The sequence below is a fragment of the Cydia strobilella genome, chromosome 19 (assembly GCF_947568885.1).
Source record: "Cydia strobilella chromosome 19, ilCydStro3.1, whole genome shotgun sequence".
Classification (NCBI taxonomy): Eukaryota; Metazoa; Arthropoda; class Insecta; order Lepidoptera; family Tortricidae; genus Cydia; species Cydia strobilella.
In genome coordinates this window covers 13,138,500-13,165,108 of record NC_086059.1, presented here as the reverse complement: position 1 = coordinate 13,165,108, position 26,609 = coordinate 13,138,500, and the positions used below count along the sequence as shown (strand labels likewise).

Genomic DNA, 26,609 nt, shown 5'->3' with positions numbered 1-26,609 from the left:
AGTTAATGATATGACGAATTGATTCAAAAATGTTATTATGCATTCTATGTAATACTGTGATAAACAGATATTTAGTAAAAGTGATAAAATGTTAATTTAATTAAGTAAAATTATAAATTTGTTTCTTTCAAATTAAAGAATTTTATTTATCGAATTGTAAAACCTGACCGTTGATTTAAATGTACTACTAGTATTCGAACGTATGATTCGTTCTACGCAGTATAAAAAAAAATCAAGCAGCGCATGCGTATGAACCAAAGTATGAACTCTTCAGCATGTCTTCAGCTCTAAGGTCTAAAGTTTTCTGATACATTGCGGTATTTGATCCATCTATTGAATTTCTAACACGTTAGTAGTCAGCAATGCATCGAAAATTTGTCACAGTAGTTGAGCTGCAACCATGGAATTAAACCCTAAACAGGCTCTACTCACTTTACAACTAATCGCATACGATTATACATTGAGGCTTTTGATCGACGATTAAATTCGTTGCACTTACTTAGTCGGCAATGTATAAACACAAAAGTGTTTTGTCGTAAGGTCTGTAGAGCCCTATACCTAAAATTCATCAGGCCGTACCATTCTTGGCTGTTCATTGAAACCTACGAAAGCACCGCTGTCCGCCATATTGGCTGCCCATATTGAACGAAAGTTTTCGACATTTTGTTTCGGTACTACGTTTGTTATTTTGATATTATTGTCTGAATAATCTATTCTAAGAGTTTGTTACGCCTCAGAGTACGAGCCATGGATTCTCTGGTAGGCTACGGAAGTGACGATGAGCACGAAACCGATCGCTATGGTGGTCATCACTCATCGGTAAGTTTCAAGATTTTGATTTTGATTTTTCTCAGCCTATTACCTAAACAATGTACGCATCTTTATTAAATTTAAAAGAAACATGGTCTATTCAAGATTTCATAATAGTCCATATGTTACAAATTGACTAAGCTGCTGATAACAGCACTAATAGTAATACTAGTAGGTAGTAGTAATACTATAAACAATTACCATATCTAGCAAAATCTACATTTGTAATTATGACTAGCCTTGGTAATGTATCCGGCCATAAATGATAAAAAAAAAAGGTAATGTATCCATATCTTTTAAGTTTATTAGTCCTCTTATAAATCCTTAAAAGGACTTAATTGGCCACATTTGTTATGCCACTGCTGTTACAAAAGCACTTGAAAATTTATGTGCTTAGTTTTCAACGTCACTGAAAAGCCTTGCTTACTAAATAAATTATTTTTAGACTGGCTGCCAGAATCAAACAAAAAGGATCCCTCAAAGGGATAAGTCTGCCTTTGTACAGCCTATCATGTGCCATATTTGTGTTCTATAAATAAATAATAAATCATTTTTATTTCGAGCAACTTTACAGACTCATATAGCTTGTTTGTGTACAGCTATAGCTCTATACATACATACAAATACATTAGACTATCATATTTAGTAAAAATTGAGATATAGTTATTAATCTGCCTTCTCTTGACAATAGAATGACTTTGTAGGGCGCGGGGCGGCGGCGCGAGGATGACACCAACTACGAGGAAGTCAACATGGACATGAGCGAGGTAACTACCTTCATATTGCCCTTCCATTTACTCCTCCATCATCTTAGCTTTTACCCTGGTTGCATTCTCAGCTACTGCTTTGGAGCCCAGCGTCTGCTGTACTTTCGTACGGTTGTGTTAACATCTTTACAAGCCAACATTCCAGAAATATATTTACATGCCTCTAACTTACTGATAATAAGGTTGTGTGAATATATAGACTGGCACAGAATAGAACCAAGTTCCGTAAGATGGTCGCCGACATCCGCTGAGGATATGGCACAGCAAGAAGAAGAAGAAATATATTTTTGGAATGTTTGCTAGTAAACATGTTTGTGCCCTTGACTATACTCGCAATTCTTGGGATTGTGTTGCTAATAGCAGACCCTTGGCTCTGAGATGCAATTAGGTAAGAAATAAGATGAGATTGCTCTTCTTGGTTGAGACATAAGAGGTTAAGCTAAAAAAAAATTGCAGAAGTTTAGTAGTTAATACAATAATTAGTTGATCCATAGATCAACATCATTGACGAGTCATTGGTGTGTTCGATTCGTTTTTTTTTTTAGAAATGTACAATGGCTGATCAAAATTTGTAATATCGTCACCCTAGTTCACAATCGTACTAATTACGGCGAAAATTTTGTTGTTTTTAGTACCATAGTGCGCAAACAAAAGGTCTATATTACGACCAAATTTTCCACGTAATTAGTAAGATTGTGAACTAGCTACGGTGACGATATGTTTCCTACTCAAGTTAGTGTAAGTTTAAAACTGTAAAAGTACAAAGTTATAATTAAAATCTGTGACTAGAAATATTTAAACAAGTTGAATTTCAATTTGGTTACAATTTTTTTCCAAATAATAGACTATTGACTACCAATATGTAATAGGAACTCAACCAGAGACCTCATCCATGCCCAGCCATTAAGTATAGACTATGTTAGCCTATCACAAGTAAACTTCACTATAGTATACTCTATATATCAGATGTTTTCAAAGATGATATTAACACTTTTATTTTATATGGTTACCCATTTGTAAATTGACACAAAACCAAAGTCAAATCCCGGTGAGGCTTCGCACGGACTGAGGGCTTCTCGCTGCTACGGTTCACGTAAGTACTTAGAATAGACATTCTGAGACAGAAAAAGATTATAAAGTTAACATGAGAAACCCTTAACTTAAGAGTTTGTATTTTAAATAGTTAATGGCATTTTAATGTCAGTTTGAATATGTAAAGTTTTACAATGGATACCATGTTTGGGCGTATTTATAAAACAAAACTTATAACTTCAGATCTTTGACAGTATTCTATGAAAAGTATATGTATCTTAATATAGTAATTGGTGGTGGTAAAAGCCCCTGCTGTTGGTGGCCAAAAATGGAGAATTGTATATATTTGTATCATAGTTTATATCTCTCCAGACATAGTTTATTCATGTCTATTTATTATTTGGTTTGGTTACATAACTCAAGATCATGAATATCTTGATTCATTATATTAATATGTATTGGCTATGTATATTGGTTAGGCACATATGTATTTAATTATGTTTTAAGGCCTTGGTCCTTCCTAAGACAGTCTATATAATATACTGTTTTGTATTATTTCAAAGAAATATATTCAATATTATAATTAATTGTTTGCACAATTATAAAAGGTGACGGTCTATAATCTGATAAAAAATATTTAATTTAAGATCATTTCCAGGTTCACTTGGAGGCATAGAATCGTCAGAAACCTTAAAGGTTTTTATTATTTTTATCAGGCCTTAGTAGCTTAATATTCTTAGGCCAAAGCTCTTTTACAAGTCTGCAACTCGAAAGAAAACAATCATAATTGAAAAATAACCTTATATTAGGCTCTAGTTCTTTCGCAAATCTACAACTCGAAAGCAATCAGTCTAACAGTGTTGGCTGAACGTTAATTGCAATTAACCATTAACCAGTACAAATTGAACCGTAAACCGTAACGGACGGTTACAGTTACAGTAATGCAATTAACCATTAACCAGTACCAATTGAACCGTAAACCGTAACGGACGGTTACAGTTTACGGTTCAATTTGTACTGGTTAATTGTAGTGTTGGCCGACACGTTAATGCAATTAACCAATTGCATTAACGTGTCGGCCAACACTGCAGTCTAAACTGAAACTACGCAAGTCTAGTTTATCGCCACGGGAGCGTCTAGCGATAAATAAAACATGGTTAGTCTTATCGCTTACACTTAGCTACGATTTATCGCGAATACATGCGGTATGATTGATTTAATACGTGGGTTACATGTTTTATACAAGGTTTTTTGATAGGGATTACGTCTTTGGATACGACGATATGTAGTAAAATTTTGGCCTATCCATACATTCTATATTAGAATTAATATACAATAAGACATGTACATAAAATAAATATATAATCGAAATATGAAATAAGTCTTAAAATCCCTAGACTTTCAGCTAGAGACGTGATACATTTCTATTGAGTGGGGTAGGTAAGGTACTACGTTTCCCTGTAGCTGTCTTCATTGTAGTTTGTACGAAAATTTAAGGTTCGACCTATAAATATTAAAAACAATCAAATATAACTCGACTTTGCATGTCACCACGGCAACGGTAAGCCACGGAGATGTTTTTCTGTGAAGAAACGAATACCAATTAATATAAAACAATAAATATAACATTGTTGTTCGGCGTTAAGTATATTCTAAAACATGTCAAAACCCCGCACGGGGTCCCTTTGTTTGACATAATTATTGAAAGTCACATCATAATGTAATTATTGTCATATTATCATTAGTCATAATTCTGAACGTTAGCTTTTCAGGATTTTCCTCAGGTTATCCTATAGATAGGTTAGGTTAGGTTAGGTTTGTTTTATGGCAATCCTGAAAAGTTACGCGTTTCTGAGAAAAACCAAATTATGACTAACGAAAATGTGGACAAACAATACATTATGACATTACAAACGAATTCATTAATAAAGTGGCCATGACGTTTTTTTGCTGCTAGATGTGTACACCAGTTAATCGAATAGTTAATAGGTAAGATTGGAGACCCTTCTACAAAACAAAGGTTTAAAAATATAAAAACCGGTCAAATGAAACATTGGAATAATGTTTCGAAGTTGCGATATACCTATCGCAACCCTGCCCCATGTATCGGTAATAGTGTCACGATGGAGCTTATTGTTTATTGTCGCAGGACTCGCAGCAGGAGTCGGAGCCCGAGCTGCCGCAGGCGGAGCGCCCCAACGACCGCGGCTCCGGTAAGGGTAATACATACAATCCTTTATTATACTTTGCATTTATGTGTATGTTACTACATACATACATATAATCACGCCTATTTCCCGGAGGGGTAGTCAGAGACTACTTGTGTATACATATAGTAAAAAAAAGTTAAATCAGAATATTATAATCGAAAAAAATTGAAATATTTGCCGCATCGAGCAAACTATTGCGACCTTTAGAAACATTTTTAGGGTTCCGTACCTAAAGGGTAAAAACGGGACCCTATTACTAAGACTCCGCTGTCCGTCTGTCTGACTGTCACCAGGCTGTATCTCATGAACCGTGATAGCTAGACAGTTGAAATTTTCACAGATGATGTATTTCTGTTGCCGCTATAACAACAAATACTAAAAAGTACGGAACCCTCGGTGCGCGAGTCCGACTCTTTTTCCGATTTTTTTTCTTTATTTTGCTTTAAAAAAAAAGGATACGGCTTTGTCATTGGTATTTATCGGTTTTATACCAAAAATAATTCAGACCCATTGCTTGTTTGTTTCAAATATTTTTTAACACATTTTTTTTAACAGCCGACAGTCGCGATCGCGAAAGATCACGCGGGAGCTCCCGAGACCATCGAGATCGTCGCCGCGAGTCCCCGCGGCGTGATCGCGAACGTGATCGTCGATCGCCCCGGCGCGATGACAGATCTAACAGGTAACTACAATTTAACAGATCCAACCTTCGTATGAAACAGTTGCAGCAAAAAAGTAAAGCTCGGTAACTTCGTACTCTTCGTAGCTTTGTTTGGACTAGTTAGGAGGTGAACATATCAAAAGTCCCCGGCCGTAACCCTGGTGCTGGGGGGGAGAGGAGGATTTGAAGGTTCCATTTTTCGGTTTTTCGATTATACTATATACTATGCGTCTGAGCGACATGGCCATTCCCCCGGCATCAGGGTTACGTCGGTCGCCCCGGCGCGATGACAGATCTAACAGGTAACTACAATTTAACAAACTCAACCTTCGTATGAAACAGTTGCAGCAAAAAAAGTGAAGCTCGGTAGCTGTTTTTTTTATTCTTATTTATTTAAAAGGTCTGCCAACAGTAGTTACAATTATATATACTGTTATATTGGCATTCTTAAAAGCTTCGTATTGTATTGTGGCAAGTCTACAAGTTTTTGTTAGGAGCCAGACGATAAATCTTCCATTTATATATGTATATTGCCTATACACTATACAGGGTGAAATGAAATTTTAACCACCGTTCATACTCTGCGTAGTGACTTTATAGGTCATACCTAGCAAACAAAAACAAACTTTCTTTTTTGTACAAAAAAGAAAGGAATCAAGGTTACATCCGATAAAAGTAGTACAAAGGCTAACTTATCCCTAAGAGGGATAAGTTCCAGTTAACCTAAAGAAGTAATTAAAATCTAGACCTAAAGTAATTAGATGTATAATATTAAATACTATAAACTACCTATATATAAATAAATATCTTTATATAAATACATAAATTTATAGTATGAATATTCATAAAATGACTGCTAATAAGTAGTTGTGTTAAGCGGTCAAACCATTAACTCAGTGTCAAATTGTGCTGGTAAACACGATAGCTCCAGGTTTAACCGGTTAACCCCGGGTTAGTGGGATGGTGCAAGTGGCGCTAATATAAGTAGATGTCACCGCGTTCCTGCGCCGCGCTTTAAAATTAGGTTGATTTAAATATGACTGTCAGTCATTTAATTGACAGATTGAAGTGCTGGAGTAGAAAATAATAGTATTTTATACAATCGTAATATAATAGAGAGCTTTTCAGTCGAGTACCGTGTTTAAGCAACGAGATTGAAAAGCTTGGTTATACCACTATTGTATACAATACTTTTTCTACGAGACAAAAAACAGCATTAATAAAGTTGTCAAAACTTGTTACAGATCGGACAGACCGGACCGCAGCCGCGGCCACGAAGCCCCGCGCCGCGGGCTGCTGGGCGACCGGCCCGGGGACAGGCCGGACAAGGTATACACACGTTCATTATATTGAAAACACCGGCCAAGTGCGAGTCGGACTCGCGCACGAAGGATTCCGTACCATTACGCAAAAAACGGCAAAATAATCACGTTTTTTGTATGGGAGCCACATTTAAATATTTATTTTATTCTGTTTCATTTTATTTTCATTTTTATTCTGTCTGTTTTATCTTTTATCTTTATCTTTAGATACAGCCTGGTGACAGACGGACAGACAGACAGCGAAGTCTTAGTAATAGGGTCCCGTTTTTACCCTTTGGTTACGGAACCCTAAAAACATATTAATTGTATTACATGTGTAAAGTGTCAGATAAATTTGCGTTTCAATATCGGTAGCTAATATTTTTTGTTATTGTTTGTTGTCATAGTGGTTTTTAAGTGGGTAACCTAGGAAACAAGCTACAAAAGATTATTTAGCTAATATTTTTTGTTATTGTTTGTTGTCATAGTGGTTTTTAAGTGGGTAACCTAGGAAACAAGCTACAAAAGATTATTTAGCTAATATTTTTTGTTATTGTTTATTGTCATAGTGGTTTTTAAGTGGGTAACCTAGGAAACAAGCTACAAAAGATTATTTAGCTACACAGTTACAATGAAATGTATGTAGGTGTATGAAAAATTATGTAATTTAAAATAGTAATGTATTGTAAATATTATGACGTGTAAAATTTTAATTTTATTAATAAATGATTGTATTGTAATGTAATGTTGTCCTTGCAGCCGCCGGCGCTCATGGACTTGAAGCTCGGGCACGACGCCCGCGACGCCGTGTCGCCCAGGTAACCTATCATTACATATGTGGTATTTTCTATAAAAAGGGACCTTATTGTCGATGGCGCTTACGCCATTATAAACGATGCTCCGAAATAAACACAATGCCGCGCGACGCTGTGCGGCGTAAGCGCCATCGACAATTAGTTCCCTTTTCATAGAAAATGCCCTATATTATGTTCAACACTCCACTTGTTTTGCAATAGGGAATATTAGGCGAAACTCTGCGTAGGGGGCGCCACTACCACAGTCTGAGGGTCTATCGCGAAACAAGAAAATCTAAATTACGTTATCTAACATCTCTGTCACTCTTGCATATTTGAGCGATAAAGAGGCAGATAGCGAAATTTCGGATTCGCGTTTCCCGAACAACGGTAGGTCCTCTGTAAATAAACCGCCTTGATGCAATAATGTCATGTTTTATTAACTCTGAAAACTTGTCAAAAAACTCTTAAAGGCACACTATGTGTAAGTTACGGGTCTCTATTGTTTGACATAATTATTGAAAGTCATAATATAATGATTGTCATATTATCGTTAGTCATAATTTGGTTTTTCTCAGAAACGCGTAACTTTTCAGGATTGCCATAAAACAAACTTAAACTAACCTATCTATCTGTAAATAAACCGCCTTGATGCAGCAATGTCATATTTTATTATCTCTGAAAACTTGTCAAAAACTGTTAAAGGCACAGCATGTATAAGCAAAGAGGATATAATAAGATAGAGCGGTACTGTCATAGTAAATTTTGTAACCGCTGTAAATTCACTGCCATCTATCGACATACTTTAAAACTAAAAATGAAGATTTATAAAAATACGATAAAATGTATTTAAACATGGATAAATGATTTTTTTATTTGCATTAATTATTTTTATATGATTTTGACCCATGTTCTTTCACTGATATGCGTTAAAATTATTAATAACAAACGAAACCGTCAACGCCCTCTATACGAGAGTAGGCCAAAACTAGTGGCGCCATCTGATCGAGAATCAAATTTTCGTGGATTTTCGAGGCACGTTTTTTCCTTAGACTGTATCCATCTATTACGGAGTTATATCTATCTTTGGTATAAGTTACGGGTCTCTATTGTTTGACATAATTATTGAAAGTCATAATGCAATGATTGTCATATTATCATTAGTCATAATTTGGTTTTTCTCAGAAACGCGTAACTTTTCAGGATTGCCTTAAAACAAACCTAACCTAACCTATCTATAGGATAACCCGAGGAAAATCCTGAAAAGTTAATTGTTTCAGAATTATGACTAATGATAATATGACAATCATTACATTATGACTTATATACATATGAATGAGTTACTCTATGGTTTACTAAACGGGCTACTGATGCACTCTGGTGGCAGAACATTGCAGTAATATCCCCTATTTAAATTTCACCCGAGACAATTTTTTTTTTTTTAATACTACGTCGGTGGCAAACAAGCATACGGCCCGCCTGATGCTAAGCAGTCTCCGTAGCCTATGTACGCCTGCAACTCCAGAGGAGTTACATGCGCGTTGCCGACCTAGTGATGGGTCGTTACCAGTAACTTACTCAAAAGTGGGAATATTCCCGGTAACGCTACCAGTAACATTACCCAGATCGGTAACATTGAGTAACTTTGAAAAAATTATTAGAATTGTATATGCTTTTTTCGTGTTAAATACTTAAGAAAATAATAATGCTATTATTTACAGTCATAAAACAGTCAAGGAATCTCTGAAAGAGTAAATTCCCAATGTTACCGGTACCATTCCCAATATTACCAGGTATTTTTCCAAAGTTACTGGGAACATTACTGTCTGGAAATAATGATTAAAAGTGGACTGGAAATAAAGTAAAAGAAAATATGTGTATAAATCAGTTTAATTATTAGAATAAACCAATCAACATCTAAATATATAAAAGAAGAAACTGACTGACTGACTGCCTGACTGACATATCAAACCAAACCGCTGGTTCTAGAGATTCCAAATTTGGCACGTAGGTTTCTTATAAGGTCTAGGGGTGCACTAAGAAATGATTTTTTCAAAATTCACCCCCCAAGGGGGTTAAATGGGGGTTCAAAGTTTGTATGGGGAAACAAGATTAGTTAGACTATTATATTCGAAACTTCACAGGAGTATTCCTAACGATAAATGAATAAACACGTGTTACAGGTTTTCTAATAGGGGGAAATGTGGTGACAAAGTCTGAAAATCAACATGGGTATTGTTTCTATGGTTTATCGGGTTGCTAATTAGGAAAACAAGAACGATTTTAAAATCCAACGTGACGGACGTGAAAAACCATCTCCCCTGTTGGGGTGCAATGGGGTTGAAATGTCTAAATATCAATATGGGTGTCGTTTTTATGGTTTTTTGGGACGTTAATTACGAAAATCGCATCGATTTTAAAATTGAATAATGTGCTCATGAAAATTCTTGAAAGTACTCGTATTTGTGCCAAATTGCAATTCAAACGGTCCAGTAGTTTCGGAGCAAATCGGTTGTAACAGACGGACCGACAGACAGCCACACGTGATCCTATAAGGGTTCTAATTTTGCTTTTGAGGTATGGAGACCCGCGTTATCCTAATAGATTTTTAAATTTGTATTTGGTGCCATCTCGATCGTCGTCAATCGGTACCTAGGCGAGTGCGGGCGGCGCGGCGGGACGGACGGGGCGGAAGGAGTAAGTCATCGGGAAACTTCCTGCATCCGTAATAAAACATTCAAGGTGCTACAAGAAGGTGGTTGTCTGTTTGCTTCTTATAGGTTTAGGTTTCCATTCTAAGTAAAATGCAAAACATCGTAAGTACATATATATGTATTCTACCTACGAACCATATACCATATAAACCATCTTTTGTAAGTAGTTATAAAACCATATTTTCTCCTTCCCCTGCCTCCCCCGCACCCTGTACATTAGACAAAAAGCCGCGGGCAAAAGCTAGTTTCGTATAACGTTTCAAGTGACAAACGTCATTCTTGAGTTGTTGGAATTTTGATTTTATATTAATTAATCAAATTTGAAATTAAAGTAGTAGTAGTAGTAGTAGTAAAGGGATAATAAATAATGATCACAGTTTTATACAAAATACTAGCTTTTGCCCGCGACTTCGTCTGCGTGGAATTAGTAATTTGGGTAGCTTATTTTTAAACAATCAGCTAGATTTATTGTTTCCCCATACAAACTTCCACCCCTTTTTACTACCTAAATTTTACCCGCTGAATAGCTTGTGGTAGCCCCCTGGTGGGAGATCAGCAGCGTCTCCAGCAGAAACTTGGTCACCAAAGTCTTGCAGGTGTTCCAGGTCTTGAGCTATCTCCATCATACACTACCAACGACACGTTGAGCGAGTGTTACCCCTGACCTTTTGTACCCAGCAGCACTCCAGGTGTTCCTGATCTTGAGCTTTTCCCATAATACACTACCAGCGGTACGTTGAGCGAGTGTTACCCCTGATCCGTTGCACCCAGCAGCACTCCAGGTGTTTTAGGTCTTGAGCTTTCCTCATCATATACAACCAGCGTCACGTTGAGCGAGTGTTACCCCTGACCCTTTGCTCCCAGTAGCACTCCACATTGTCTTGAGCTTTATCCATCGTATACTACCAGCAGCACGTTGAGCGATTGTTACCCCTGACCCGTTGCACCCAGGAGCACTCCAGGTGTTCCAGGTCTTGAGCTGCCTCCATCATACATTACCAGCGGCACTTTGAGTGAGTGTTAGATGAGTGGAGAAGAGAACAGGATGACTTCGGGAATAAAAACTACTCTACACCCTCTCCAACAATTAAGACTATCTCCATATCAAATTTCATCTAAATCGGTTTTATTGGGTTCCATACAAATTTCCACTCCTCTTTTCACACCCTTTAGGGTTGATTTCTAGGGTAAAACCTATCCTGTGTCCCTCACGCAAAATAGGCGCAATAGTAAGACGTCGAGTTGCGGAAACCAAGCCCGCGAATATCTATCCTATGTCCTTCCCCAGGCCCCAAATTATCTCCATACCAAACCATCTAAATCGGTTCAGCGGTTATTGATTCCCCATACAAGTGTCAACTCCCCCTCTCCATCCCCTTAAGGGGTGAGTTCTGGGATAAAAAAGTATCCTATGTCCTTCCCCGGTACTCACTATCTGTATACCAAATTTATAAAATTGATCCCATAGCTCTTATGTCAGCGAATTAAGAACTATGGGACATATTTTTGAGTAAGTTGTACTAAAAAAATAAGTTTTGAACCCTATTTTATTTCATATAAGTCATCACTATCATCAGTTTCGTATGTTACCGGCTTTTGGGAATGTTACTGGTAACATTGGTAACTTACTAGTAACATTCCCAAATGGAAACTTACTGGTAGCGGGAATGTTACCGCTGCCCATCACTATGCCGACCCTAACACTCCTCTCCCTCGAGCTCTGGCAACCTTACTCACCGGCAGGAACACAACACTATGAGTAGGGTCTAGTGTTATTTGGCTGCGGTTTTCTGTAAGGTGGAGGTACCTCCCCAGTTGGGCTCTGCTCTAGATCTGGAATGACATCCGCTGTGCAGTGCCCTACCACAAAAGCGAGATGTCATTCACAGTGCCCATACCTCTCTTTTGGACGTAGTTTAAGGACATACCCGGGTCCAAATTTTTCCTATTGTCCTTTATTTGAATGATCGTTGTGTTTATACAGAATTGTTTGTTTGTCTTGTAGATTTGTTGATCGCGATCGTCGCGACAGAGACAGAGGATCGCGAGAACGCGACCGTGACAGAGACAACAGAGAGGGTCGCTACAGAGACCGCCGTGATGATGATAGAAGGTATGGCTGGCTGATGCTTATTAATTATAGGTACTCTAAGAAAAAATTAAATTACTTTCTTATGAAAATATTTTAATTTGTGTTTTTACAAGTAGTAATACTACTATTTAAACTATAAACATGAACAAAGAATCTAAGGTCAAAAAGACTGCTCAAAACTTTATTTATTTATTTTAAATCTTTATTTCAATTGTAAAATGTAAATTATACCTATGGATCAATGTTATCTGGAATAAATGATTTTATTATTATTATAAAACAAAGTAATTCGCTTTCAATCACGTTCGAGATCTCGAAAATATTAAGCGAGATCTTGACGGAGACTGTCAAAATCGAGATTTCCGGTTAAACGAGATTGAATCTCGAAAATTCGTGCGAGATCTCGAAATTACGAGATCGAGATTGCGTTCCCTAGTTACAATCTCTTTTCTATTTTTTGTCAAATTTATTCAAAGGATTTATGTTTTGCAAAGTAAAGTATGTTAGTCCGACCGCGCTAGGTCGTCCGCCGAGTTGTACGTGAAATATGGCGCAGCCTTAGGTACACACACGTCGGTAAAAGGTACACACATAGCAACGCGGGTATGCTACGTTGAAGATGTACTTTAGCGGTACATCATTAGTCCACATGGTCCTACGAATAGGGTTTTCTCCTACTAGTAAAATCAGTTTCTTTTTTAGAACTGTCAAAACGATTTGCTAATATGGAATTTATATGAAACATTACACAGTGGGATCACTGACGTCACGGTCAACTCACCTATCTTTTACTTTAATCCGATAGATTAAATAGAAATTGTGTTTAAAAATAACTGCTATCTATGTTTTTCTAATAATTATCTGGTGCTATATGCATGGTGTGAAATAATTTATTTTAAATACAGTGTAATACCCTATTGTTTCATATAATATCTAAATGTTTTTGGTGGTAGGTCCCGTGAACCCCGAGATTCCCGTGAGCCCCGTGAGTCCCGCGAGCCCCGCGAGTCCCGCGAGCGCCACGAGGAGCGCCCGCGCCCGCGCCCGCGCGCCCCCGGGGCCGCCTTCCCCCCGCCGTCGCAACATGTCGCCGGGTAACTATACACATATAGTTAACGCTATCTCTACTGAGCTCGTTCACTTACCTACTAACAATGGCATTATGTTAAACAAAAGCCATTATGTCTTTTGTGCCTGTGCGTGAGGCTCCCACACAATAGCCACGCGATCAGGCACAAAGGCCACGCGCTCAGGCACAAAAGAAATAATGGCCTTTGTTTAACAGAATGCCATTGTCAGTACAGGTAAGTGAACGAGCTCAGTAGATAGACCGCATACTATACCTATATTGCTTTATGAGACTGAAGAGAGCTCCGCAAGTCGCAATCTTTGCATGCCATTGTAAGAGTACCTATAGTTCGTTTTTTTGAGCATTAGAAAGAAGGTGAGCGATCTAGACGTGACTTTTTATTAAAAATCACTTTTTAGAAATAAGTCACAGCAAATATGTTACAATTATTAATTATATACGATCTTTTACATTCTTTTGCTTTCATAAGTAATATGAACTAGCGTTTTTCTAAAGATACGTCAAGATTGTTTACCTTTTTTCTAATGCTAAAAAACGAAATGACATTAATGACACCGCGTGAAAGAACCTCTTCAAGGACTCCCAGTGAACTTGTATTATTAGGTAACGCAGTAGACCCATCATCATTCTCCTGGCACATTCCCTATTTGGGGTCCGCCCTCCTGATACTTGATCGCCACTTGTTGCAATCGATACTTGATCGCCACTTGTTGCAATCTTTAGTCATTGCTGGCGTTAGACCTAGCTCCGTCATGTCCTTGGAGATGGTTCTAGTCCAGTTGGTTGGCGGGCTGTCTATGCCTCTCTTGCTCTCGTCTATAGCCATAACTCGTCTCGTCATGTGGTGTTCGTCTCTGCGCATTACATGGCCATACCAGCGTTATCGGCCCTCCTGCATCTTATGATGTATCTCTGCAACTTTAAAAGTGCCTCGGATATACTCATTCCGAATTTTGTCTGACCGAGTAACACATTTTACATTTCAGTGACATGTACTTTCTGTTCGTCACACTTTCTCATTCCCCAACATTCGGATCCGTAAAGTAAAGCTGGTCTCACTGCTCGTTTGTACATGGTACCCTTGGTTTTAATTGGCATTCTTGCGTCACAGAGAACTCCAGTAAGAGATCTCCACTTGAGCCATGCTGTTTTTATTGACCCACTTGTGCAAAATACAGAGGATGTACACGAGAATCATGAAGTAATAAACAAAGTTATGCTTAACTCGTTTAACATAGAATGTCAAAATATGATCAATTATATCATCACACATAATGAATGGGGCTTCGGTAATCGATTTACAATAAACTACCCACAGTGATCGACATTGCAACTTCTCTTTTTTGCATCAGTTTCCTCATCACTGAGGATCGCAGTTTCTATCGCCATATTTAATAGCTGCAAAAGTGGGGTCTCTATCGTTTCCCATAAAGTTTTAAGTCATAATGTATTGTTTGTCCTCATTTTCGTTCGTTATAATTTAGTTTTTCTCAGAAACGCCGTAACTTTTCAGGATTGGCATAATACAAAACTAACCTAACCTATCTATAGGATAACCTTACGAAAATCCTGATAAGTTAACGGTTTCAGAATTATGACTAACGATAATCTGACAATCATTACATTATTTATTTATTTATTTTAAACTTTATTGCACAAGAACAAGTACAAAAGGCGGACTTAATGCCTTGAGGCATTCTCTACCAGTCAACCACTGGGCCAAACAGAAATTGTTAAGGTGGGTGCAGTGCGATGCGAAAAAAAAAATCTAAATATAAATTCTAATACTAACGCCAATATACAAACTAGTAATATTTATATACTATAATACCTTTATAAACTACATAAATAAACAATATAAATACATATACAAATTTATCATATAATATACATAAATATATATTTGCATGTGCGGGGAAGGGGGGAGGGGGTCCCACTAGACAGTATCTAGCAGGTGCTTGTAGAGCATTCGTTTGAAAGTCAGCTTGTTTGGGGCTTGTCTAATCGTTAGAGGGAGCGAATTCCAAAGACGGATTGCTTGAACAGCGAAAGAAGACGTGAGAAAACCGGTATGGTGAGGGAGAAAAGAGAGTTTAAGAGAACGGGCAGCGCGCAGCTCGCAGCCTGGGCGTGGGGTAATAAAGCTGAAATTACATTTTAGATATTCTGGAGTGATGGGCTCAAATAGGATAGAGAAGAGTGAGGAGAGTATTCGAAAGGATCGGCGCTGACGTATGGGGAGCCACTTGAGCTGGCGGCGGTAGCTGGATATATGATCAAACATTACATTATGACTTTCAATAATTATGTCAAACAACGGGATCCCGCAAAAAGTGATTATTACAATAAACCTTATCCAGTTTCTAACAGTTTTTTAGGGTTCCGTACCCAAAGGTACCTATTACTAAGATTCATCTGTCCATCTGTCTGTCTGTCACCAGGCTGTATCTCATGAACCGTGATAGCTAGTTGAAACAGTTGAAATTTTCACAGATGATGTATTTCTATTGCCGCTATAAAAACAAATCTCGCACTTGTCTGGTTTTTCAAATGACCATACGAATCAAGTCTTATCTTAAAGTTGCAAATATCATTTTTATAGCATTTTTAAACAAAACAATAATAAAAATTCGTCATTATACAGCAGCTCCGGGTACAGCGAGCGCCGCGGCGACGGTGACTACAAACCTTCTTCATTCAAAGTCAACAGAAAACTGGAGGTTATGGAGAAAATGGGTAAGTTAACCACAAACAATAGGCGGATCCACACTAAAGGCCACCCCACACTAGCGTGTCCCGAGCGTCTACTCAACTCCTGCTCGATTCAACGTTGGCGCAACTGCGCAGCGACGCCATTTTCCATAGCGCTGACTAGACGCCGACGCTTAAAAGACACAAAGCGTCATCCATTAATTACGTCACACAAAATTTCGATTTTTTTGGAGATGGCTCATTCTATGTGGACATTTAGGCTGGTTTTAGTGTCACGCGGACCGTCCGCGCGGAACTCCGCGCCGCCAAATTCTATGAGAAAGTTGTCTACTCTAAAACGCTCCCTGAACTCAATACATATTGGTTCGGCCATAGAGTAACTTATACTAGAGCGGTACTGTCATAGTAAATTTTGTAACCCCAGTAAATTCACTGCCATCTGTCGACACACTATAAAACTAAAAATAAATATTTATAAAAATACGATAAAATGTATTTAAATATGGATAAATGATTTTTTTATTTGCATTAATTATTTTTATATGATTTTGACCCATGTTCTTTCACTGGTATGCGTTAAAATTATAAATAACAAACGAAACAGTCAACGCCCTCTATACGAGTGTAGGCCAAAACTAGTGGCGCCATCTGATCGAGAATCAAATTTTCGTGATTTTCGAGGCACGTTTTTTCCTTAGACTGTATCCATCTATTACGGAGTTATATCTATCTTTGGTTCGGCGCTTAGCGCCCCCGCGCGGACGGTCCGCGTGACACTAAAACCAGCCTTATACTGTATGTGTCATTCTTCGTCTTCTTCTTCTTTTTCTAGGGGCTATGTAAGGCTCCAGAGCCTATGTATCACTGCGACCATCTCTGATCAACTCTCGATCCAAACCTGCAACTTCAAACAGCTGCAGGATCTTTTTGGTTTCAAGAGACTTTAACTCCTCCGGGCGCAATATATGTCCACCCAGGATCAAGTCACGAGTGCGCATTAGGCAAGGGCACTCTGTGAGGATGTGTAGGGGCGTCTCCTCTGCCTCCATACAGAGTCTGCACTGCCCCATGTCACGTTTCCCCATAGTGTGCATGTGCTTATTTAGGCCGCAGTGCCCGGTAAGCACCCTAACCAAGTTGCGCAGTTGGTTCCTAGGCAGCGCCAAGGCGCTCGAAGACGCCTTTTTGCTGAAGGCCTTGATAAGCTCCGTGTAATGTGTCATACTTATTATTTATCTGTTCGTTACCAGAGATTTTGTTTGTATAGAGGTTGTAACAAAAATAGTGGAGATCCGTTTAAGTATCGGTGTTGGGTTGACTACAGACGAGTATTTTTGCTATGCAACATCACTTACTCAACAATACAAAAGGCAATCACGGTCCATATCCCAGTCTACATAAGTCTATTGCTCTAAGAACAAATTAAATTACTTTCTTATGAAAATATTTTAATTTGTGTTTTTACAAGTAGTCACACTACTATTTAAACTATAAACGAAATAAATATCATATACAAAGGAAAAAAATTACCAAGGCTTCAGTGCCCGGGGCTGGAATTGAACCAGCGTCCTCCTTTCCCTTTCCTCCTCCCTACTTTCCTCCCTTCCTTCCTTCCTGTATATGTTTATGTCCTATGTATGTTGTGTGTTATGTTTTTTCTTTTGTATATGATATTTATTTCGTTTATAAGTCTAGTGATTACTTACTCGCCTCTTATTGATCGCCATCAGTCAGAGAACTGACAAATACACACTACGTTGTATATCATTTCACGAAGTAAGCAACAGAAGAGCTCCCGAACGAGGTAGTTGCGCGGAGCGTCCTGTACCCGGATCGTATCAGGACTCTGTCCTGGTCACTGCACAATCGCTCTGTGTACAGGCCGGTCCGCGGGACTGCTTTATACTCTACGCTACGCTATCCTGACAAGAAATTGCAAGATGCCACAAGGTTTACCTTAGAAATACTCCAAGCACGGTTCCTATACAGGCTCGTTACTATACATATAGCCGCTCTGTGTTCAAGACAATTATTCATATGAAAATAATAAGCAAATAAAATTGAATTGAAAAACGTAGGCAGTTGTGCGGAGCTGCACGTACACTAGGGCCCTGTCCTAGTACACACTCGCTCGGCGTACAGGCCGGTCCGCGGGACTACCTTATAGTCTACACTGTCCTGATAAAAAACTGTTTGTCCCGCTCATCTCTTGGATGTGTTCACACCGATGTAAAGATCGTGGTGGCAATGTGTTAAGTTTACCCTCCAAAATGGAGATTGAATAGGGGGTATTACTGCAATGTTTTGCCACCAGAGTGCAGCACTAGCCTCTTTAGTAAACCATAGAGTAACTTATACATACTGTACCTTTAACAGGTTTTTGACAAGTTTTCAGAGATAATAAAATATGACATTGATGCATCAAGGCGGTTTGTTTACAGAGGACCTACCGGGAAACGCGAATCCCAAATTTCACTATCTGCCTCTTTATCGTTCGAATATGCAAGAGTGACAGAGATGTTAGCCCAAACGTTCAAACGTTCCAAGCCCACAGGAGTCCTGTGACAGGACTGTCTAGCACTCGAGTTTCTTCCCTTTTGCAACTACAAATGGAAAAGTAGGCAGTTGTGCGGAGCTGCCTGTACACGGATAGTACACACTACCACAGATTAATAAATAGTTACTACGTAACAGATACATCATTCCCATACAAAAGCGAAAATACCTACGCTATAATAGCCTACAAAATCTTAATAATAATACCTGCTGCTCAGGACGAGAAGAAATGTACCATAAGTATGCGCACAAAGAGTCGAGACTGCCTTGCTCGCCGCGCGAGCCACGTGCCAACGCGCGTCATCGTAAGAATGCGCTAGGGTTGTACTGTTACTTATGTTATTATTGTAATAAAACGAATGTTGCGAATCAACCATATTTTATATTAGTCAATCAAATATTTAAAAACAACACTTATAATACCTGACTCAAAAAACTCCTTAATTTACGATTTATCTACTTATGTTCAAAGAAATAAATAGTGACAAAATTCATAAAGATAGATTTAAAATACTACTCAAATTTCTTCGTCTCTCAGAAATGAAAAAACCGGCCAAGTGCGAGTCGGACTCGCCCACCGAGGGTTCCGTACTTTTTAGTATTTGTTGTTATAGCGGCAACAGAAATACATCATCTGTGAAAATTTTAACTGTCTAGCTATCACGGTTCATGAGATACAGCCTGGTGACAGACGGACAGTGGCAGCGGAGTCTAAGTAATAGGGTACCGTTTTTACCCTTTGGGTAAGGAACCCTAAAAAAACGACAAATTTTCTTTTGTTTTTTGACTTTTACACCCATCTACTGCTCAATAATTACGTGGTTTCGGCATTTCGAAGCGTAAGCGCGGGAAACGTGCGGTGCGAGCGCTCAGGCGGGCGTTCGGCGGCCCTCTGTCGATTATATCGTCGACGATACGCCGAGCGGTAGGCATATAGCGCGTGGCTTTGAGCGAGTGAAGGAGGCCTGACACTACGGCTTGTTGTCGTAGTAAATACGCGCTCTGTGTAGCAAGAAGTTCTGCGGGACTGCCTAGCATCCGAAGAGTTTCATCACGTCCATCACGCGTTGATTCGCGTCCAATGCGCGCAGCGACATAGACGCATTGATATGTAATTAAATTATTAATTGCGAAATTATCGCGGCTCGGCCGCCGCTCGGAAATTGACGCGATGAGTGACTCCTAACAGACTCAACCCATCGTGAATGAGTTCCTCGCCTTCCTGCAACTAAAAAACAAGCTGGTGCAGGAAGGAGCGATGGATGCGGTGACTGCTGTCCAGATGAGTTCGCGTGCGTCGAGTTTCACCGTGGAAGACATCTGTGCAGCGAAGCAAGTGCTGTGCCAGTCCCTTGGGATCGTCGGCACATATGTACCTCACCGGAGAGGGGACGAATCCGGGAAGAAGTCCCTTGAGGACATAATGAAAATCCTGAGTGAAAAGAAGGATCGGATTCCGGAGTTCGTGGCGACGGGTGCCTCTATCCTGCCGTCGTGTGCTCCGGATAATGTCGACGTTCGCCTCTTGTTTAAGGAAATCGTGGCCCTAAATACAAGATTAGCCGAAGTTATTATGAAGTTTGAAGCTAGCCTAGTCACTATCGCCGAGTTACGTGACGAAATTACATGTTTGCGGAATGCTCCAACTCGGTCGGCGGTTTCAAATTTCAAGAGCGATTATCGACTTGACACTTGCACCGCCCAAAATTATGTTACTGTTTTTGTCTATTTGTCTATTACTGTAAATGTGTCTATTGTACTTATGGCATTCATCGTGAAACTGATATATTTTGTCGTGTAATATATAATTGTTTTATGTTACTTTATGCTTAACTTTCAAAGTCATCCACTTATGTGATGTATATTTTGTATCTGTGTATTCCTTTCGGGCTCGTGCCGCTCTTTGTCATAGATGCCCATTATTACATGATCCTATAGGGGCCGTGCGCTTTGGAGGGTCTGCTAATTTATTTTTAATAGGTTCTGCCATCTTGTGGGCTACATCGGAAGCATAAATCTCACATTTACGCCTTGCGCCAAAAATCTGACGGCTCCTGAGCTGCCCCCTATAGTTGATGCACGCTCCCTATAACAATTGTATTGTATTGTAGTTCGGGCGATTTTCCGCAACTCGACGACTGGCGCCTATTTTGCGTGACATGGGGGTGGGCTAGTCCTGCCAGCCCAGCTCCTCGAGGAAACCTATCAAACCTTTGATGTTGGGTAGGACCTCGGGGAGGTCTCTCGGGGAACCGAGATGTTTTGCCCCGTATGGGGCCACTCCGCTGCACTCCAGCACCACGTGAGAGGCTGTTTCTTCTGTCTCCATGCATCCTCTGCATAGGGGACTGTCTGTGACACCTGTTATAAAAAGATGTTTGTTAAATAGTCCATGACCTGTTATGACACTGGTTACCATGCTCAGTCGGGTCTTTCCTAATTGAAGGAGACCCTATAACAAATAAATGAATGTAATCTCACGGGCCCTGCACCTGCACCTGCACGCAGGTCTGCAGATCAAGACCCCCGACGGGTCCATGGCGACGGCGCAGCAGCTGCGCGCGGCGGCGCACGAGCCCGGGCACGCGGCGCCGCTGCCCTCCTATTACAACCCTCAGGCTAATAAAATACTCGATCAGGTAACTTACTGTGTACTTAGCTTTTCATACTTTGTATATAAATATAGACACAGATATTAATTTCTGACCTAGGCAATGAAGACTAGAATTAAGTGAAAAGTATCAACTTAATTATAGTCTGCATCTTCTCTAATGATTTTTACGTCTGAGACCCTAATCTGTTAAACAAAAGCCACTGTGTCTGAGCGCGTGCTATGGCGCGTGCCATTGTCAGACACAATGGCCGACCGCTCGCACGAAAGAAACAATGTTTGTTTAACAGATTGCCGTCTTAGGCGTAAAAATCATTTGAGAAGATGCAGACTATAGGTACACCTATAGAGTCTGGCTAATGAAAGTTGAACCTAAAAAACGCGGCAATTTAAAAAAAAATGTAGCAGGCGGCTCTTTGATTACAATGATTGCATAACTTTTATACTTTTTATAATTTTCATATTCTAGAAATAATAAAAAATATAGAAATTATGCAATCCTTGTTATCAAAGAGCCGCCTGCTACAGATTTTTTTAAATTGCCGCATTTTTTCAGGTTCAACTTTCATTAGCCAGACTCTACACAAAAAATTAAACCTTTGTCTATGGATTCTTTGCTGCTGTGACCTGCCAATAAGTTGGCTACGTAAATTATCATCACACGGGTATGGATGAAGGCATTTCGACGAATAGCTTAGCTGTGGGACTAGCAAAGGAGTGGCGTGACAGTATCTCACATTGATGCAGTTAGAAAAAGACGGGTAGTCTATCTCGCGGATGAGATACTGTCGCGCGACTCCAGTGCTAGATCTACTGTAAATTATAAGTGGTTGTTCGGCTCTGGGCCACAGTCTCTGGCCCATAAGTTGTAAGGACCAAGCTCATTCACTTAGAACTTTGATTACTAAGTGCCAGTTGCACCATCCACACTTGACAGACTGATCAACGTCACCCGGCGCGCCGCGGCGTTTTACCATGAAACTTTCCATACAATAAAATTTAGCGAACTCTTTAACGATGACAAACAGTTTGGTGCAACCGACCCTAACTCTCTATCTCTCTCTTCCTAGGTGGCAAAACGCAAGCTCCTATGGGCACACAAAAAAGAAGAAAAGTCTGAAGCTGAAAAGGCGGCGCCCTGGACCGGTACCCGCTTCGCGGCCGACCAGGACGGCAAGCAGGCCTCCAAGTTCATGCGGCTCATGGGCATCAAGGACCCTGGTGAGTAATTTTCTTACTGTCTCATAGGTAGCGAAACGCAAGCTGCTATTGGCACATAAGAATAAAAAGTCTGAAGCTGAGACGGCGGCACCCTGGCCCGGTGCATCAGACCAGGACGGCAAGCAAGCCTCCAGGTTCATGCGGCTCATGGGCATCAGAGACCCTGGTGAGTACTCTGTTACTGTCTCTTAGGTAAACGCAACGCAAGAAAGAAAGAAGATGAGCGGGCACGAAAACGGTGGATTACATCGATCTGCATCGAGCCGCATTTTATATATAACAAATCGCTCGCTAGTATGAAATTAAGACGCGTACGCATTGGAAAGCTGAAAGCGTGCGTATGCATCTTTATACTTAACGAGCAATTTCTCATATATATAATGCGGCTCGATGCTGATAGATGTGATTCCACCCTTATATTATATTCGTGTGCGAACTGTAGGTAAAGATAAATTGATGTATAAAAATGCTTGCTTTACTAGATGCTTTCGAAATCTGAGCATTGTATAGATTTTAGCACCGTAAAAGCTTATGTAAGTTTTTGTCCAATTTTAGTACAAATTTCTATATACGTAAAAACTGATGTCGAATTCGATCAGACGGTAACATAACGGGTTCAGCATTTACAATATTACATTAGTACAGAGTTTAGAATAAGTGTTCTAAACATAATAATACACATTGAATTTATTGAACTACATAGTTTAAAAGAATCGTAACTATTTGTGTTCGGGCGTTCCGCCAAGTGCTATGACGTCCGCTATGATTAATGATAATGGACGTCAGCACGTCAGGTCGAGCATGCTTTCGATTTGCGACGATTAGTCGGGCTGTCTGGCTTGACTTCTAATTATCCGCTTATGTCTGAGCTTTGGAAATTTTGACCAAGCGGGCGCGAAGCGTCTTCGTTTCAGTTTGGGCAAAAATCCTATAAGTCCAGCCGTTCTTCTCTACAGATCGCATTTTACAACTGGTTCTCGTAAAAATGTTTTTTTTTTGTCGATTTAGTAATTGTATTAATTTTCAAAGTGGCTAGTGTAAATCCATTCGGGGCGGGGAAAAGCGTATCTATCCTGTATGATAATACTATTACTAATTCTAAATATTCTAATAGTCTGACTTTATGCTAACCTAACCTATGTCAAGGTTACTTTGTTTAACCAACTTCTAAAAGGAGGTTTTGCTACTTTTTTGTTGATTTTACCTCTTGAGTCCCAGCCATGTGTTAAAAACCTGTAAGTCAGAAATTTTTGACTTTTCATGTGCTCAATATTTTGCAACGATTTATGCAGTGTTTCACATTATATCTTACCAATTTTTCAAACTAACATATCTCCCACAGACGCAGTCAAACAAGAGGTCCCAGAAAAAACCGCAGACCCCATCAAAAAGCAAGAGGAACTGTTCCAAGCCATGCAAGCGCAGTACGAGGTCGCGCGAGCCACCACGCACACGATGCGGGGCGTAGGCCTCGGGTTCCAGCGCGGACAGTACTAGTGCTAGTGCCTCGTGTGACGGACTTAATCTTATATTAAGCGTTTTAGTATCATAGGACTGTTCCACGGCAAGATTGAACACAACAGTCACACAGGAATTTCCAGAGATAGCAGACCCTATCAAAAAGCAAAAGGAACTGTTCCAAAGCCATGCAAGCGCAGTACGAGGTAGCGCGAGCCACCGCGCACACGATGCGGGGCGTAGGCCTCGGGTTCCAGCGCGGACAGTATTAGTGAATGGAGGTGAATGGAATAAATGTTTATTTTGGGGTCATTGATAAATGAATGAGTATTCATAAAGTTGCAAAATATTGTGGCTTCAAATTCGCACATAGCCAATACGGCCCTGTACATTATGCGGTCTCTAGTTGTCAAACTGTAATTTGACTATACAACTACCCCTAAATGGCGCCTTACAGCGTCATCTATATTCTGTTTTTTTATTCCGTAGACTAAAATGACATTTCATGTGGTAGTAAGAAATGTCATGTATTACACATGAAACGTCATTTTAGTTTACGGCATGTTTACGGAATGAAAAAAACAGACCTTACTTTAGTTAACTTTGCGATTACAATATTTTGCCTCGCTATACGCATCTTAGCATATTTTTTATCTATGGTTGTCGTGAGTGAATGTATATTTGAATGCTTTGACAGAAATCACAGACAATGAGGTTGGCAACTGTCAAAGGTTTGCAGAGATGGCGCCATCATAACTTGCCCCTTTTTCTCATGGAGACATCCATACTTTTTCTGTGAGATTTGGCTTGGGCTGGCATCCAGGGCATTAAAAAACCAAAGATTTGACACTGTTCTAGGGATTAATACTTCGACCGGCTCATGGAGACTATATACCATCCATAGACCGGCCAACCCCATTGTGCTGATAGATTAGAAATGCAAGCAGTTTTTTTTTCTAATGAAAGTATCTGGTTTTAGAAGTTTGTTCCATCCACTGTGGTTTATACACTGGAAGCATGAGAAGAATGATAATCTAAATGTCTTCCCTCTAGTCCCATATTGGTTTGTAATATAATCTGGAAAATCGCTCTCATATAATAATATACGTCTATTTTTTTACGTGCTGACAACTGAACCAGGCTAATAATACAATTTTAAAATATAACCTAATATTTGTTTTCAAAACTATAATATAATAAGCTATAACTGGTTTGTGTACTGAACGGGCTTCAAACGGCCAAAATTCCTATTCCATTCTAAAATTTGTGAAAATATTGTCTCATAATATGTCTATTTTTTAAGAAATAAATTTTTGTATATCAACATTTTTGAATGTATAATTTTTTTTATCAGTACAGATATGTGGCACATATTTTTTCTCTGTAAACATTATAAAAGTAAAGTGCGTATCAATTTATAAGTATGGTAAAGTGTAAAATATGTGCATTTCAGAGGGCTCTGTGGAAGTTAGGTCTGTATGTAAAATTATTATCACTTAAAGTTACACATCATACAGTTTGTATGATGTGTAACTTTAAGTGATAATAGACAATAGTTTTTTTTTTATCTAATATTGATTACTACTAATAAAAAGTTATGTATGTTTCGTTAAATACTTGAAATTTATCTAAATACCAAGAGCATTTTTTACTTAACACTCAGTTGTTCCTTTTCTACCTAGTCTATTGCGAAATGGACACAAAAAGTACCTAATAAGGGAAACAAATTAAACTGAGGTGTGTACGATGTTTTTTTATATTGTCTTAAATTTACCCGTGTCACTAACGGACTCACTTACATCTGTATTCATAAGAAACCACAATGACTCGGTCATTCCACCAATAGGTACATTTTGTATTTATGCCATTGGTTGAACGCCGAACGACTGAGTCTTCGTCATTTTTACAAGTTCCATATGTAATATAGACCGCTCTAGAATAAAAGGCACATTTTTATTGTTTTCTGCCTAAATAAAGTGAGCTGCCTTTCTAGCACTATTGGTCCGACTCTAATTTCTATATTGAACCACGTCTGATTATCTATTGATAATGCTAGTGTAGATACTACCTGCTATTTGTGTGATAAATTATATTCTAGTGAGAAATAATTATTGTGTGGTCACAGATCTTCCTGTAATGCTGATAGTTGTAATTCCTAGTAGACATAGGAAACGGTAGTCATAGTCCATGCAATGATTATTATTATTAATTTATATGTAAGGTAATAAATGTTATTATTAATTTATATTTAGTTTTATTTTACTTATCACAACATTTAGATTAAAAACTACTGTTTTATCCTCTCACTCACTAAGAATGGTCAGCACAAGTGAAGTGACATCACGCGCGAGGAAACCAAAATATAGTTGGTCAAACCAAATTGTCAGTAAATAAGAACAAAAAAACTATACTCATCCTTTTTTTGGGTGCTAGTACTAGCGTAAGACAAAGATAGTATGATTCTCTGTCTGTGTGTGAAATGAGACAGTCCTTTCACAAACTTTATTTTATCCTTTGTTTATTGTCTTCAATTTCGCGCCTTTTTCTACTGACAAAGTAGGTTTGCTGGAGTATTCTAGA

At 39.0% G+C, this 26,609-nt stretch overlaps 1 protein-coding gene across 1 annotated transcript; it reads left to right on the top strand.

Moving 5' to 3' along the window:
- Positions 1-619: 619 nt before the first annotated feature.
- LOC134749934 (arginine/serine-rich coiled-coil protein 2-like) lies at positions 620-26,274 on the top strand. The gene is made up of 12 exons (XM_063684955.1): positions 620-819; positions 1,515-1,577; positions 4,759-4,828; positions 5,375-5,501; positions 6,725-6,809; positions 7,541-7,599; positions 12,295-12,402; positions 13,335-13,475; positions 16,116-16,207; positions 21,248-21,378; positions 22,421-22,571; positions 23,914-26,274. Exons 1-12 carry the CDS (start codon positions 748-750, stop codon positions 24,066-24,068), a joined length of 1,254 nt encoding a protein of 417 aa, XP_063541025.1. The 5' UTR covers positions 620-747; the 3' UTR covers positions 24,069-26,274.
- The last annotated feature ends 335 nt before the right edge of the window (positions 26,275-26,609 follow it).